Source organism: Drosophila navojoa, chromosome X (assembly GCF_054131105.1).
Source record: "Drosophila navojoa isolate 15081-1374.11 chromosome X, UAZ_NAV_1.0, whole genome shotgun sequence".
Classification (NCBI taxonomy): Eukaryota; Metazoa; Arthropoda; class Insecta; order Diptera; family Drosophilidae; genus Drosophila; species Drosophila navojoa.
The window spans coordinates 27,526,087-27,543,739 of NC_142895.1; the positions used below are offsets into that span (position 1 = coordinate 27,526,087).

General features: G+C 47.9%; 2 protein-coding genes across 2 annotated transcripts in view; one reads left to right on the forward strand and one right to left on the reverse strand.

Moving 5' to 3' along the window:
• Positions 1-17,653, reverse strand: part of LOC108656729 (uncharacterized) — a 134,984-nt gene that overhangs the window by 3,974 nt on the left and 113,357 nt on the right. Inside the window, exons 3-6 of the mRNA XM_089264937.1 lie at positions 4,531-5,549; positions 4,211-4,447; positions 1,216-2,062; positions 441-1,159 (exon numbers count right to left, since the gene is read on the reverse strand). Coding sequence (XP_089121063.1) covers positions 441-1,159; positions 1,216-2,062; positions 4,211-4,447; positions 4,531-5,549 — 2,822 coding nt within the window. The remainder of the gene's footprint in view (positions 1-440; positions 1,160-1,215; positions 2,063-4,210; positions 4,448-4,530; positions 5,550-17,653) is intronic.
• Positions 2,991-4,174, forward strand: LOC149090762 (uncharacterized). The gene has a single exon (XM_089264946.1). It carries the CDS (start codon positions 3,110-3,112, stop codon positions 3,974-3,976), a length of 867 nt encoding a protein of 288 aa, XP_089121072.1. The 5' UTR covers positions 2,991-3,109; the 3' UTR covers positions 3,977-4,174.

The following is a 17,653-nucleotide window of genomic DNA, read 5'->3' on the forward strand; positions in this document are numbered from 1 at the left end:
GGATTCAATTTCCCAGCAATTCTACCCTACTTCTACCCTACTCGGCTCTACTCGACTCGACTCTACTCGACTCTACTCGAATCTACTCGACTCTACTCGAATCTACTCGACTCTACTCGACTCTACTGGACTTTACTCGACTCTACTCGACTCTACTCGAATCTACTCGACTCTACTCGAATCTACTCGACTCTACTCGACTCTACTCGACTCTACTCGACTCTACTAGACTCTACTCGACTCTACTCTATTCTATTCTACTCTACTCTACTCTACTCTACTCTACTCTACTCTAATGTAACTCTACTCTATTCTACTCTACTCTACTCTACTGTAACTCTACTCTATTCTACTCTGTACTGTAACTCTACTGTACTGTCACTCTACTGTAACTCTTCTCTACTCCACTGCACTGTAGTTCGATTGTGTCTACAACTCACCTCCGTTTGATGCTGTGATCGGTAGACGGGCATCGCCTTGACAAATAGTGGCATCTTGCGCGACTGTTTCTGCTGCACAGCTTCCTGCAGCTGCTGCTGCTCGTAGGTGTGCAGGGTGGCCTGAGGACTACCGGGCGACTGTGAGGCATTGGCATGTTGGTGATGTGTGTGTGCATGGTGGGGCTGGGAGACTGAGCGCTCCCAGGCGGGCGAGTTGTTCGGATCGAGCGCCAGCTGGGCGAGTCTCAGTTCGGTTATCCATTCCTTCTTCACATTCGGCGTCTGAGTTTGGAAAGTGAAGGTCTCCTCCTTGCCTGACTTGTGGCGGCCAATCAGCTGCAGGCAGCAGGAGTCCACCCAGGCCATCTCCTCGTCCTTGCGCTGTATGGAGCCCTGGATGGTGTTAAGCACGTTGCGTGTGGTGTTCAAGTTCAGCTCTTTGTAGCTGCCCTTCAGGGTGCCGACCAGGTCGTGTATGCGTGATATGACCTCGTAGTCGTACATCAGGGTGCTCATCTCGTTGCACAGATTATCCGCTCCGTTCGTGAGCTGCGCGGCTGGCGAGCTGTGCGCATCCACGGCGGCGAACGGGGAGCCCAAGCCAGCCAGCCCAGCCTGGCCATGGCCGTGACCGCCGAGTGTTGCATTGGCGTAGCCGCCGGCACTGTTGGCGTTGCCGCTGCTGCCGTTCGACTTGAGACTGCCGCCCCGATTTAGGCCTGCGGAGGAGAGGAGTTGTTAGCTGTTCGCCTGGTCGCAATTGATGGCAACCTACCTGCTGTTAGTATCCTCGAGAGTGTTGCCGATGCGCTGTTGTCCACAATCTCGACGTCGTTGACCGGAAACATCCACTTGAAGGTGAGCTTCTCGGTGGCGCCGAAGTCGTGCGACTGCTTAGGCGCCACGGACACGCAGATGACCTTGTCGTTGAGCAGCAGGAGGCGTCGCTGCTTGCACTTGACAATGAAGCCGGCCTGGTTGAACTCCATGTGGGTGACATTGTCCTCGCGCAGCAGATAGCGCGCCCGGTTGCCGCAGCTGTCGCTGACGCTGTTGAGGGAGCGCGTGTTGAACGTGCCGCTAATGTGGCCGAGCATCTCCTTGAAGGCCTGGTACTGCTCCGCCACGCGCTTGCTCTCGTTCAGCAGCTCGGCGAGCAGCTCCAGCTGGGAGAGCGCCAGCTGCAGGGACATGCGGTCGTGGTGGCCCTGCGGCGTGTACTTGAGCAGGTCCTGCAGAAACAGTATGAACTGGGGAAAACGCTGCACGGGCTTCACCATCAGCCCGAAGAAGGATAGGCGATCGTGGGCGCTGATCTGCTTGACCTTGAAGAAGTCGGCCAGCGCCGACTTGCGCTTCTCCTCCATCTTGGCCAGCTCCATGGCCGCCGAAAAGTTGTTGATGAAGCCCGAGTAGATCTCCAGCAGCTGCGGCTTGCCGAAGGCACTGACGAAGCAGTCGCCGATCTTCTCGTCGCGATCCCAGTTGCGCACGCACTCAGCCAACGAGATGCGGAACAGCTTGTGCGAGTGCAGAATGTCCGGCAAGCAGTGGAACAGCGTTGCGATCTTGACCGGATTCAGTACCGGTGGACTGCACTCCTCCAGCGGCTTCTTGTAATCCTGTCGAGCAGAGCGAAAAGAGAGAAACGGTTCAAATATTAGCAGGTCGTTCGATAGTTGCATTTCTCCTTCTACAGATGTCGATGCTTTACCAAAGTTGAAAGATCACTCTGTCTCTCTTTCTCTCTCTTTCTCTCTCTCTCTGTTTGCCGTTCGAAATGCTGGGTATTTGATTTTTTATTTTTGGTACTTTTTAATGGGTGTTCAACTAATTATTTTGTAACTACTTTTTATGTTAAGGTGGTTTGAGATGGTTGAATGATTGATGTGAGTGTTGTGAGTATTGAATGAGTTAAGATACAATTTACAAAGAAGTGTGAGTGAGTGCGTGTGTGCGTGTGTATTAGAATTGGTGTTAGTTATGACGGAGAGTGGCGGCATATGACGGTGGGAATTGGATGGCATGTAAAGAAGAAAACAAATGAGTTGTCATGAGAGTTAACATTAACATAAGTCGGCGGATATTAAAGGCCAAGGCCACAGGCTAAAATTAATCTACGGAGCGGGAAACACAAAAGAACTGAAAAAATCAAATACTCTACATGATCTTTACAATGACGGTATTTTGGAAGAGAAGAAAATGATTGAACTGTTCCATTACGACTATACACATCGGATAATCTTGATCCGGCTCCCAACACAATTTTCCTGTTCTCCGACCTCATCAGGATGCTCGCGTGAAAGCAAGTTAGAGAAGGCAATCGTCGAAGCTGAGGCCTCTATTGAGGGTAGTTTTGAAATTTTACTGGAACATTCTACAGGCACTTTAATATGTCAACTAACAAAATCGGAAACAGAAACTGTTCTCTGCATGTTAACCTTTTCAGCTCAACTGTTGTTAACAGAGCTTACAAATTGTTCTGCTAATCGACTTAAAGCTGAATGTGACACAAAAATTATAATAAGGAACAGATCCAAGCAGTCTGGGCACTTGACTGACATAAGTAAGACATGACCTGGAATACAAACTGAAATTTAACATTTTTTTATTTATTGTAAATAAATTGAGAAAGCGTACAAAATATCCGAACATTCAATTTTTTATACATGTCCAACCAAATGAAACCTAATCCATTTTCGGCACACAAGATGACAAAGACAGTGGACAGTAAATTGCCGTGTGGTGCTCACGCGCAGGACGCGATTCCCGAACTGGACGAGGACGAGGTAGCATTGGTGGCCGAGACGTTCTCCAAGGTGCAGCTGTACCTGCGGTCCGACACAAACAGGGGCTACGCCAAGCTGAACGCGCCTGGCCTCTACAGCTTTCGGCTGCCCGAATACCCCGACGGTGATCCAGAGAGCGTCACACACAACGAGGAAGACGACGCAAGGCTAATCGACAGCTGGACAAATGAGAGCATGGAGCAGATCAACATGGTGAAGAAGGAGGACGAGCCGCTGCTCGGCTGCATCCAGCGCGACGAGGTGACCGGCGAGTATTATATACTCACGCCCCTCGAGATTGACGTGCTGCTGCAATCCGAGCTGCCAGCCAGTGCCTACGAGCAGGCCGCGGAGCTGCCCCTCGCTGCCAGCGAGTCCACAACGACCATTACCGACCTGGACGCTGACGTCAAGGATGCGTCGCAAACGACACTGACAGATAATACACAGCCAGCAATGCCGCAGGAATCGGACGACGCTGATACGGGTATACTCTGCGAATATGAGGTATGCCGATTTGTCGTGCCGCAACTAAGCCTCAATTTCAAGCTAACACTGCATGTTGGCGAGCCACATGAGGATGACGTCGACACACACGATGAGGAGGATGACGATGGCAATCAGAATGCGGATGCAGATGCGGGTGGGGATGACTATGAAGAGGAGTGCAATGATAACGATGACAATGGCCAACGAAATGCCAACGACGAGTACGTTCCAAAGTCCGTGCCCCACACTGAATTGTAGCTACAACAACAACAACAACAACAACAATGACACGCGCAACACACGCAGGAGAGGAGAACACAACATACTAACCACAACCTTATCGCAAAGCAGCTCCACGTAACGCTAACCAAACCTGTATCGATGGCCCCAATCCTGAACTACAATTGTGCTGGTTCTAATTGATAAATTTAGTGTTCTGGGTGCTCGTACCCAACACCACCGTATGCATGCTCTCGTTTCTCTTTCACTCACATTGACTAGACGTTGCAGCGTGGCCACGTAGGAGTTCTCGCTGTGCACGATGGCGGCCACGATGTGGCGCCGCTTGAGCTGCTGCTGGGAGAGGCCGGGCGGTGCCGGTGGCAGCATTGGCACTATGAGTCGGCTGTGGGTGGTGCGGGCGGTGCCGTTGGCCCGGCTGCCCGGCGGTATCATCAGGTCCATGTCGAAGCGATTGTTCTCCGGCGCCGAGTTCTCGTCGTCCTCGTACTGCAAGAGCAAATGGCCGTTAGTAAAAGGGAACCGGGGTCTCTCAAAGGGGGATGGGCATGGGCGGGGGGACGGAGACTTACCTCGGGCACGCCCGGCATCATCTTGCTGGCGCCCAAATTGGCCAGCTTCTGTGGCGAGGCGGCGTCCAGCGTCGCGTTCGCTGCCGTCGGCTTCGGTGCGGCTGCGGCCGAGGCCGAGGCATCCGGCATATCGAAGCTGGAGCCGGTCAGCTGGCGCCCGTCGCGCCCGCCCACATCGTACTGGTGCGAGGAGCCGCGCCGTATGGAGAACCAGCGCGACAGCCGTCCGCCCGGCGATTCACCGGGCGCCGTATTATCCTCGCGCTGGGACACCCCGCCTGCCGCCCCCGAGCCGGTGGGCATCGTGCAGGCGCTGGCCCGTCGCATAATCATGTTGCTGTCGCGGCTGCTGTTCGGGCCGACGCTCTGGCTGCACTGCGGCTGGCCGCTGAGCGAGTTCGGAGTGGCGCTAGAGGAGCTCGCCGAGGCGGCCGTGCGCCATTTGTCAAACGACAAATGCTGCTTGGCCTTGTTGAAGGTGGAACGCAATTGCGAATTGCGTTGGTTGCCGGCGCTTAATGAACTCACGCTGCTGCTGGTCTGCTCCTCCTCGGTGAAGTTCTCCTCGTCGGAGTGGCTCGCTGTGGGCGGCTCGCGTCGCTCGCGTCCCGGCGACTTGGTGTCCCGCTCGCTGCTGCTGCTCGCGCTGCTGCCAACACCGACACCAACGACACCAACACCAACGGCAGCCTGGCCACCGTTGGCGCTGAAGCTTCCGCCGGCAATTGTGGCGCTGTCTGCCTGCTGGCTGATCTGGCCGCCCTTTGCCCGCTGCTGCTGCTGCTCCGCAATGCGCCGGCTAAACGCGCTCTGCAGCTGCGCTGTGGTCAAGCTCGCCTTCTGGCTGCCAACCCCCTGACCTGGCGCTGTGATGAACGACGATGTCTGATGCTGTGCCTGTGCCACTGACAGTGACTCCGAGTGTGACTGCAACGGCAACTGTGACTGCGACTGTGGATGCTGTTCTTGTGGCTCTGTCAATGTATCCTCCCATGAGCTGGAGTTTAGTTTGTTTTCATCTGCAAGAGAGTGTGTGAGAGAGAGAGAGAGAGACGGTGTGTGAGTATGGATTTGGCTGAGTGATTGGTGGTGGATGACGACATCCGCTAATGCCTGCAACGATTGCCAATTAAAAGGCGGCACTTGAGCGCCAGCTGGATTAAGCCAAGTGGCTGGCTCCGGGCGCGCGCTAATGCGCAGCAAAAGCCATAAGCAAGCAACATTTGGCCATGTGCAATGGCATGCGTGGGCTGCCCTCAGGGGCACAGCATCAAAGTCGACGCCGACGTGGCGGCTGAACGAGCTGCAGCCCAACTGCCAGATACCCTGTTGCCAGCGCAAGTCAGATAATCGCCATGGAACTATGATCAGAGGTGCGCGTGTGGATTGAACGCCAGACACACACTTCTCGCCTACGTCCACGGGGCACTCAAATCAAAGTTCTGGCCAAGCACAAGAACTGTCGTCGCTTCGGCCGTAACTCGTTAGCGCCGCCGGCTGGCTGTGTGGGTTTGCTTTTGAAGTGGCCATGGCCACAGGCGGTAGCAACCAGCCACCAGCCACCAGCCACCAGCAACTGGCAACTGGCAACGATTTAACAGCAACAGCAACAACAACAATAACAACACCCACGCACAGCATTAGCAGATTTTTGCATTTGCCTTGCGGCCAGCCAGCGACTGAGCGAGCATTTATCATGCCGAAAACAAAAACAGAAACACATAAACAAATAATAAAGAGAAGAAAAGCAAACACTATCCGTGACAGACAATACGGCAAAGACAAGGGAGCATTGCGATGGGGACACAACAATTGCCGCTCAGATTGCTGCCAATTCACGTGGTCGTAATTAATCATGCGGCAAAAGTGATAATTCTTAGTGCTGCTGCTGCTGCTGCTGCGGACACAGTCCTTAACCCGTTCAAGGGGCGTGGCCGGCTCTAATGTTACATCAATAACAATCGCAGCGAGATAGACACTTGCGCAACAAAATGGCCGCCGACTGCGTGGGCAACAAGCAAAAAGAAAAGAAGAAGAACAAAAAAATGTCGGCAGACAAATATTTGCCATTTTCAAGGCATCCCAAACATGCGTGTGTGTGTGTGTGTGTGTGTGTGTGTGTGTGTGTGTGTGTGTGTGTGTGTGTGTGTGTGTGTGGAGCAAACAGTGGCTGCCGCTGACAGACTTACACACATACTTACTCCCCCCATACACACACACACACACACACACACACACACACACACACACACAACTCGCTTTTACAAAATTGAGTTTGTGTAACTTTTATGTGCAGCTCAACGCGTTTAGCTATACCCTGCACCCCGCTGCCAATTGGGGCGTATAGGTGCCTTGGCCCCTGGCAGAGCTCTTAAGAGCCCTACAGACGCACGCATATCCCCTATTAGTACTAATGCCGTTATTTCTGGACTTCATAATGCGCCAAAGTTTGGCATCTCGCCGAAAGGCATTCAATTGATTGGGGCTTAATTTGATTGCGCCCAGCCTTATACATGTAAGTATTAGTGAGTAAGTGTGTGAGTGTGTGTGTGTGTGCTCGAATGCCTTGTTGGAACTCGTATATATGTATATTTTGATTAACATAAGTCAAGCTAAAGTTCTAGAACCCATTGCTGAGCTTGAGCTCGTAATTAATATCGAATAACTCCTTCCCAAGACTTCCTACTATATATAGTTACATACATATACATACATATGTATATGCATGCTGATAATGAATACATGCTGGCATATCTCAAGGGAAATTTATACACATGAACTCTCTTAAAGTATATTTCAATGAAACATAACTGGAGTGCCCTAGTGGGTAGTCGGGCGACTAGGAATACATAGAAACCTAAGAAGAGCTGAGAGCTGATATGATATAATATCCATGGCCCATGGCCTATGAGTTTTACTATGAGAAATTTATTGTGAAACAAATTTCGTTTCTTCTTTTTGATTAAAATTTTTGGCAATCGAGGCAGAGTCGCCCCCAGATATTTGTATTTAATAAAGAATAAATTTCTAGTATTTGAAATGGGTTTTTTTTTGGCAAATTTTTGGGCATAGGCATCCAAAACTGTATTCATTCATGATATGCAATATTCAAACATACATACATATGCAGTAAACTTAAAATCTGTAGTTTGTGTGCTTTAAAACATAATCGATTTTTATCGATAATAGAAACTGAGGCAAGTTATCGATAGCAAAATAAAAATAACAATAAAACCATCTTTATCTTATAAAACGTATGTGAGAATATATATTTTGATAATTTCAAGTCTCAAGTTTTGGTGGACAGTTAAATAAACGGGCGGACTTATAGCCGGACGGGATGGTTAGCTCGACAGGCAGGCCCTTCGCCACAATCAAAAGATACAAGCCGCATACTTTATGGGCTCTGCCACGCCTTCTTCTGCTTGCTACTTATATATTTTCACAGACTGACGGACGGACGTGTCCGCTTGTCGCCTTGCTCAATGATATATATTCTTAATGGCTTCCGCCACGCCTACTTCTGTCTGCTGCAGACATTGACACAAAACCGTTTTGCCCTTAAGTCCCATTTTCAATGGGCTCAGGCCCTACTCAACAGGTTGCTGTCCATGAGAGAGCGCCACAGCTGGCCTAATCAAACAACCCAACGGCCGGAGCTGGCATTACGCATACGCCCGGGCTGCCGCCTGAACTAAACTGGGCTTAGCCCAGCTCAGCTCTGGCTGCTCAGCCTGCTCTGCTCACTCGATGACACGATTTGCGCGGGGCTCTGTGGGCAGCTCTGTCGCCCTTGACTCAGAGGCTGCCTCGGTACATGTGTAAAGAGTTAGCTTGACTTGTTTCTTGTTGGCTGGCCAACAGCCCACACACACACACACACACACACACACACACACACTCGCACACAGTTGACCACAGGCTGCTTAACATATCTCATTCGGTTTGCTTGGGCAATGCGCTCACGCAGATTACGTATACGCAGAGATTGCACTTTAATTATGGTTAAGTGCAGCTGCCGCGACTCTATTGCTCTGCGCGCCTTTTGCAAGAGCGGAAAACTTCGCTGGCAAATAAATATTAATCATACGCCGCGCGAGCCGTGGAGGTGGCAAAAACAGACAATTTGCATAACAAGCCCAGTTAGCCGACAGTCAATCAGTCAGTCAGGCAGGCAGTCAGTCAGTCTGTCAATTAGTTATTCAGCTGAACGCAACCATCGAAGCAGTGAGTTCGTCAGCCGAGTTGACAGTAGTTTATTCATAACTTCGGCCGACTTCGAATTGCAATTGGTTGGCGTGATTAATGAGCTTCATTAAACACGGCTGCAGAATGCCCACAGAAGAAACGCGGACCGAAATGCTAATGACTTGCGCATTTACTTAAGTTATACAAATTATATTTCATTGTTTGGCAGCTCGGCGCTGCCCACACACGCTGAAAGCGAAAACGACAGCGAGCGAAGCAGTTGCGAGTGCTCGACTAGCAGATACCCTAAGTGCAGCTGGCCAAGCCTAAGACTTGGCTCATTATCATAAAGGAAGGCAAAGACTGAGAGATTGAAAGGCAAAGAAAATTGGAGCAGAGCAAGAGGACGTTGCCAACCATTGCAGGGTATGCAGAAAGAGTGAACGCCAAGTGGACGTGCCCTGGACAAGTTGAAAGGCTATGGCTAATTGAAATGACAGCGTAAAGTGGCCACAAAGTTGGCATCGAATTGGCTTTTGGCCTGGCCTAAACAGTCCAAACAAAGTTGTCTGCATTTGTCTTTTCGGGCAAGAAGGGAGGGAGTGCGTGATAGGATCTGGCAGGATAGAGACTGAGAGAGAGAGAGAGAGAGAGAGAGATGACTTTTTAGAACTCGACTAAATTTGGACACAGCCTTGGCCAGTGGAGTGCCAACGGCAATTGCAGTTCTCGGCTTTGTCGCAGGCGAAAGTCACCTGCTGCGCTTTATGCAACATGCGGTCTAATGGGGCCACAAGGCAGCCAGCCAGCCATCGAGTCAGTCGGCCAGTCAGTCAGTCAGTCAGTCAGTCACTTACACGCCATTGGCCAGGTTATTGCCTGCTCTGGCAGCTTTGGCCAGCTTGCGGCACGAGTTTCAAAGTAATTTCGTGTGCCTGAAATTGAGAAGTACGCAGAACGCTGCACGCAGCACACCGCATGGAGCACTAAAAACCGAGCGGGGAACAGGGAACAGGGAGCAGGGAGCGCACATGCACTTTAACTGGCGCATAAGCTCTCAAGCGACTTGGCCAAGTTTGTAGAGGGCGACACATACTTGTAGTGGGCGTAAGAGCAGCTAACTCTGCTAGCCTGGTTAACTGGATCTCATTACGTGCGGCTCCTGCCACGCTCAGGCCGTCACACGTGTGTATAATAAGCGTGGAAATTGCTTTCTATTTGCAATTTTGATGACGTTGCCAAAGCAGCGCGTGCCTCTGCCATAAACTAATTATTATAATGTAAATCACACACGCAACCCAAGATGATGAAGATGGCGAACTTGATTTCGGTTTTGGTTAGGGTTTAGGTCTGGGTTTATGTTTGGGTTTGGGTTTGGGTTTGGGTCTGGGTCTGCATTTGATGGGGCCGCCCAGGAAGCTGTGCGCTCGCGGCAATAGAAACTTCATAAAATACCAACTGGCTTATCCACTCACATAATTATAAGCACACATGTGCGTGTGTGCGTGTGTGGGTGGCTCCAATCTGGGTTGATATGAAAAATGAAATACCAGCATCCCCGCATACTCGCCTTTGCCCAAGTGCTTTAATTACCTGACTTTCATTAATACTTCTTATGACAAGTGGCTTTAGTGGCACCCCATTTAGCATAATACAATACTTTGCTTAATTTATTTATTATATCTCCACTATAATGTGAGCAACAGCGTCGCTTAAATCGCCCGAAATTCGCTTCAACTGATTCGAGACTTTTGTTTCAGGTGAATTTCGACTACTGGAGGCAGTGCAATGGGGACGATTATTGGATGGAATATGTCGATGACAATTATTTCGATAATCATGTGGAATTATTAAATAAGATAAATGAAAATGCATATATGTTTGTTTAAAGGGATGTTGAGAGTTTTCCAATTGTGTTCAATTTACTCCAGATTGTCTCTCAGAGAGAGCGAGAGAGGTAAAGAGAGAGAGAGAGAGAGAGAGCGATTAAGTCATTGTTAAACATAGTCCAGTTTCATTCACTGAGTGAGAGCGAGATGGCTAGGTTAACCCATTCAAACAGGGTCGTTACGATTGCCCCTGATTCTCTAAGAGAAGAAACCATCATTGTATAGAATGGAATGTGACTAAATTGACGCAAGGCCGACATGCATGCCATCAGCTTAAAATTATGCTATCCCATTATCCTTGGCTTTACCCGGTCCAGTGTGCGCATTTGCATTCAGCTCTTCAAATTTCGGGGAAAACAAAGCCAAAATATTTGATATGCATTACATGTGTAAACACGTATTAAAGTGCATAAACAAACACAGTAAACATATTAGTCACAGGCCGGAGACACCGCAAGGGAAAGCCGAATCCAGAACATGCACACAACACACACACACGCACACACACACACAGCATGCGCATATTTACATATGCTCGCATGTGTGTGCATGCTTGGCTGTGGCTGTGGCACACATGTGTTGCAATGTGCATTTAGTTTGCGGGCCATAATCATCATCATCATCATCATCATCGTCATCATCATCATTATTATTATTATCGTGAGCATGTGCAGTGGGAAAGTACAGCTGAAACTGTGTCAGCCAGAACGAATCGAATGAAGACGCAGCCACCCAATCCAGGGGCTAATAATAAATGGCATCAGAATTAGGCCCGGCCCGGTCCGACGAGGCTCAGACGAGTCAATTAGAAATTGGCGAGCTGCGCAAAATCACTGCCAGGTGATAAACTTGTTCGGTCTAAAGATTCGATTTGATTACTCAAACTGCAGTCGACGGGCGCAACGAAAGAGATTTTCGACTGTGCGATTCGAAATCGAATTTTTCACACCTTTTGTTGGCCAACTGGAAATGGGCCAAATGGGCAAATATTTATTTGATCTGCCTTGCGAATAGAAAGATGTTGAGGCTCTCAGAGACATAAAGTTTATGGACGTGGAACTTGTTGATCGTACAAGATGAACATTATTATTCATGTTTTAAGTGGGTGTAGAGTGGAGGAAATTGAAATCTAGATCTATTTCAGCAGTGATTTGTGCAACAGCATCCATAGTCGCTGCAATCGGTGGCACCTTCCTTCGATAGTATCGTTGATCTGTTAATAGATCTACTAAACTGGAAGTTAATTTCCTTAAAATATTAGGTGAAACTAATTAAGCAAAGTATTCATTACAAACCCAAAGTGAAATGAAATGCTAAAATATGTATTTAAACTAAATGTACTTAAGTAAAACTAAATAAATGCAATTTTTACTGCAATGAGTTAAACCCTAGTGAGTTCATTTTTTAAAGCCCTTTTCAATTTCATGGCTTTAAGAATTTCTACGCTCCGCCATAAGCGCGCTCAACATTATTTCCATTTCAGCGGAGCTTGTTTGCCCTATGAGCGGGGCACTTGAATTAATTTTTATGAATGTTTAAGGAATTTCAACAACAAGTCGCTTACCATGAAAAACATACATAGATTCTCTCCTCTTAGCCACTTTACAGTCATTCATCAGAGCTTTCATCTTTCCCCCCTCTGCATCTCTTTCAGAGGCAATATCGAACGTATGCCACAATCGGCAGTATTTTGAAAAAGTTGCATGCAATCAGAAAGAGATTGAGGCGTTCTACTCCGCTCTATTCTACTTTACCTTGCCCTCTCTCTCTGCTTGTCGTCGTAGAATGTGTCGCTCGCACTTTTGCCATAATTGTCCTTAATTTGGCTTGCTTGACTCTGGGTCGTTGCGGCTGCTTCATGCATAAACTATGAGGCCAAAGTGGCTGGCAAGAGACAATGTGACCAAAGTTGACCTTGGTAAGCATTCACACACTCACACACGCGCACACAGATGCAGAGGGAGACACGCAAACACACCTATACAGAGGCAGGCACACAGACAGCCAACTTTCTTCGGTGAATGGGGTTTAATTAGCAATAATTAACAATGGGCGGCTTTTTTTTTGTGCTTTTAGTCTTTTCTTTTTTTGGTATCAAGTGAAGAGCTACGGCGCACTAGTTTGCATCCATATTGAGAGCTAGTCGTACTGGCATGGCCACGTACCGTTAGCAACGTGCAGCGTGCAGCGTGCAGCGTGCCACTTGCAATGTGTCCCACATGAATTATTTAGCTGCGCTCTGATTGGATACCTTGGGCATGTGAAAATGCTGGAATCGAATTAAACTGTTTGCCTCGTCGCATGCCACAGCTGACCCTCCCACTCCCACTCCCACTCCCAGTCCCACTCCCAGTCCCAGTCCATCCCCAGTCAGCCAGCATCGTCGAGCCGAGAGCAGCTGAGAACAGAGACCCTTGTCAGGCGCAGTGCAAGTCAATTGCTTTGCCAACTTGACGCAGAGCCAGTGCGTCCACTTATAACTGGATAGACACTTGCCAGTGCTTCTGTGTGCAACTGCAACGGCAACGGCAACGGCAACTGCAACTGCAGCTGCAGCTGCAGAGCATGCAAAGCACAAACACATGCACAGGCTGTGGGCTTCTACCTATTTTTAAGGAATTTTCTTGACGCTTTTTAAAAGGAAACTCGTCTCGGGCAAAAGGGAATGAGATAGACAAAGAGAGGCAGAGAGAGAGAGATGCTGCCCGGCTGCCGATAGAGAGGAGTCAAGCGATGCTAGATGAATGCGAATGCGAATGTGAATGTGAATGTGAATGTGGGCCCTTAAATGCCACATGCCTTTGACTATTTATAGGCGGGCGCTGAGCTGCAAACAATGCGGCGACGTCAAGTGGCCTGGCTGGCGCTGCGGCCCCCATTACCCACTTGCCCCACTGCATCCACATTCGGATACCCAACAGCAGCAGCAGCACCACCACCACCAGCACCACCAGCACCACCAACAATCTCGACTGTAAAACTTGAGCTTACGGCTTTGGTGTGCTGTTGCTCTTGTTGGTTTTTGGCCACTGGCCTTAGCCGGGCTAAGGTGAAGTGCCAACGCCAGCGACAGGATGAGCGCCACAGGACTTGAAAAGGCTGCTGGCAGCTGCTGCAGCCACTGCTGCTGCTGCTGCTGTTATTCATGAGTCCTCTGGCTTTGAGCGCCCTTTAAATTAAATTTACCGAGTGCAGCCAGCCGGCGTTGAGCTCTGCATCTATCGAGACCCAGGCATGAAAATGCACACCTTTGTCCACAGCTCAAATAAGCCCGCATAGGTCTCAGCTCAGCTCGAGTGAATGTGGCCTGGCCAAATTTAATTAAATGGAAGGATTAGAAACAATAAGTTATTTACGCCCATCTCGCAACATTCAAATCCATTCAGGGTTTAGTAAGCCAAGTTTAAAGGTCAACAATAATCCAATTACCAGGCATCAGCTTGACTCTAGCTCTGTCAATATGTAAATAAAATAGCTATTTAAATAAATAATATTTTTGATATATATATATATACAGCTTGTTCAATCTAGTCTTCCCATCTGTCTTTCCATTTATCTTTAGAGACTGTAATATTATATATATATATATATATACATATAAATATGTACATCTTATTATCCATGCAAGATACAAGATTATTTGATTTCTTATTTTAAGCTTAGTCTCAATACCACAAAGAATGGATATATCCAGAGCTGTACACAATTTTTATTCCTACCTCATCTCCTCTCCTCATGAACTGGGAAGTCTTAATGCAGATATGGGAAACGTATGATAATCATTATGAATTTCTGGAAATTCGATAATGGGATAGCCTATAGTAATCAGAGTGTAACTCAGGGGGTAACTCTTAGTCGAGCACTCCCTGCGAGAGTACTCTCACTTGCTTTTGATTGTGCAAACTTTCTTGAAGTTGTGTTATCATTCGTGTCTCAGTTTACAAAGTATCTTTCTGAGTAGAAAACTTTCTTTGAGCTTGTATAATACTCTTTTGGCGTGGAAGCATTTGCGGAGTATCTATGAGTCTTGGCACATTTTTGGCCAAAAGCCTTGCGGAACCTGAGCAGCCGGGTGTTCCCCCCTTCGGTTTGTCAGTTGTTGAATGTTTGTATTTATTGTGAGTGTTCCGTTGGGCTGCGCGCTCTTATCAAATGGAGCCCACCCCCTCCCCCTAACCGCCTCTGACCATAGCTGGGCTATGTTAGTTTGCCAGACGGCCTGCATTTGCCCTTTGATTGTTTGCCAACGCGTTTTTTATTTGTTTATGATATTTATACATACGAAACACAAACGCAGATATAAGCTATGTGAGTGTGTGCGCGCTTGTGTGTGTGTGACACGGTTTCACTTTCATTGGCGCTTATCAGAGATGGGTTTTTTTTCTGCCTCAGCTCTTTGGCTGCGTTTGTTGTCGCCGCCGATGCCGCGCGTAAGCGCAGTGGCCCAATAAACGACTCTGTATAGGCAGTTGGACTTAGAGAGCGAGCAGCATGCCAAACTGCATGCACTGCATGGACTTGCAGTCGCATATCAGCAGGAGTTGGCGACGGACATGCCCACATGCCCACATGGCCACATGGCGGACATCAAGCGTCGCTTTCATGCTCAAATTTTGGGTAATTGCAATTTACATAAATTTTGTTGTCAGCTGTCGGCAGCCGGCAATTTGCGCACATTTATAAACATTTTGTTGTTGTTGTTGTTGTTGTTGTTGTTGCTCATTCGGTTATTACGCTTAAAGACAAAACAAAAAGCAAAGCGACGCTATAATTATGGCCAACAACATAATTTATGAGTCTGCCCGCCTGATGAGCCTGACTGGCTGCCAGCCTACCAGCCTCACTGACTGGCTGACTGGTTGGCTGGCCAGCAGCACAATTACCAAGGATGGCTGGCTGTGACTTCAATAAAATAATAAGCAATAATAATAATTGATCATAAGCGAGTCGATCAAAACTATTCGAAAAACTCAACAGCCAAACGACTACCAAAGGCAGCTGGTAAAAGCCAAGTGCAGTTGCCAAGAATGCGCGCAAGTTCAAAGTGAAAGTCAACAGCAGCAGCAGCAGCAACAACAAAAACATGGGGACAGGTGGTCCCAGAGTCGAGTGGACATTAAAAGCAAAAGTTGCCTCCAAGAGCTGCAAACTGCAAGAATTCAAAGTCAAGAGCAGCTTGAACGCGTCAGGCGTCAGCTGAAAGATTTTCAAGCTCATCTCAAAGCCACTGAAGTTGTATAAAGAAATCCTCATTTAAAATAATCTTACTTAAATTGCACAGTTGCTAAAATTTCTGAAAAAACTGTAAAAAGTTTGTTTTTTAAGTTTTTTAAGAAACTTGAACTTTTAGCTGAAATTTAGTTAGCTAACACCGAAAAGGCATTCAGCTAAGGATCACTGTTTCAACAGGCTAGATCGATTGATAGAAAATTTTAGAATCAGAATCTAGTATAGTATATAGTAATGTTTTCATTCTCATTCCCGAAACTAACTTATCATAGTAGAAAAGACAAAGTTTAAATTACTTAAATAATTGTAATAAGTAAAGGAAATCTCTGCTTGACTACTAAATGCCCTGTGATGTGAAATGAATTATAGATCTAAGTTCAATCTTATTTGAAGAGTCTAGCTCTAAGGATGTAGGAGATATAATTTTTTAAAGTGAATTTCGATAAGGTTTTAATTGATAAGAAGCAAACCTGGAGTAGTTATCGGTTATCGGAAACTAAGTCAACCTCCGGACCTAAGGATTGAACTTTCAAGTCTCTAGCTCTAATAGCTTCGGAGATCAACGCATTTACACATACGTACTGAAAAGCGGGCATGGCTAAATCGACTTGGTGCGTCGCCCTGATCAAGAATATATATACTCTATGGGCTTTGCCACGCCTTCGCCTGCCTGTTACATACACTTAACATTTTCCCATTTTCAAAAAGAAATCAAAGTTCCCTTTGACTGCATTAGCTCACAAATTGAAATTGAATTAAGACTCGGCGAGGCTTGTCAAGTGCTCGATTGCTATTGGAGTCTTGCAAACGTTTTCGATTTCATGTCGAGCCGAGGCAACGGAAGCAGCTTTGATCTACCACGAGCAGTGCGTCTGCGTCTGTGGCTCTGTGTGAAGGTGAGTGCCATTTCCCGTTATTACGTGCACCGATTGCAGCTCAATATCAAAGACAAAATGCAACCAAATGTCAAAACTCTGCGGTTGACAGCATTCGCCCCCTCGTCCCCCCTCTGCGCCCACTGCATTCTCCCCCGCCACTGGGAGTGCGTGCTCGTGCGTCGTCTGGTTGACTTTGAGGAAGTTGCCATCCATGCGGCAGACACGCCGTATGCGCCCAGCCCCGCCCGATGCTCCGGCAGCTTCAGCTTCGCTCTAGGACTGAGCCGAGCCAATGCCCTCAGCGGCGAAATGGAAATGGAAATGCAACTGCAACGCAGCTTTGGCTTCATCTGTTGGCTTTGTTTACGCACTTTGTTTTTGTTGCTTGCCCCCACCCGCCGTACCCGTCCCCGTTCCCACTCCATCTGCTTGTTATTGTCCACTGCACTGCACACTCCCGCTAACCAACATATTGTTGTTCAGCCTCAGCGTTCATCTCGTGCATTTTATCTTTGGAAAGTGCATGCACACACACACACACTCACACATACACACGCGCGCACTTAGCCACCCACCATTGACGATGTTTCCCCACTGGCGTGCCCAACCCTCAGCGCTGTCCCCAACTTTAGCCCCCGGTTCAAACTCCAAAAACATCCACAGCTCCATTGCTGTGTTTAATATTAAATTTCGTTCATGTTTGAATTGTTGTTGTTGTTGTTGTTGTTGATGTTGCCGCCGTTGTTAATGTTAATGTTGATGTTGATGTTGGTATTTCTTATTGTTGTCTTCTTTCATGTCTTACACGCATTTCCATTCCATATGCATTTTTCTTCGTCTTTCTCTTCGATTTGCATGTCAATTTTCGTGCGTTTATTTTGCTGCTGCTGCTGCTGTTGTTGTTGTTGGTTTCGGTTTTGGGATGGTTTTCTAACATTA

What these genes read in the sequence shown, in the direction of transcription:
- LOC149090762 (XM_089264946.1), top strand. Translation starts at nt 3,110, where the DNA reads ATGTCCAACCAAATGAAACCTAATCCATTTTCGGCACACAAGATGACA.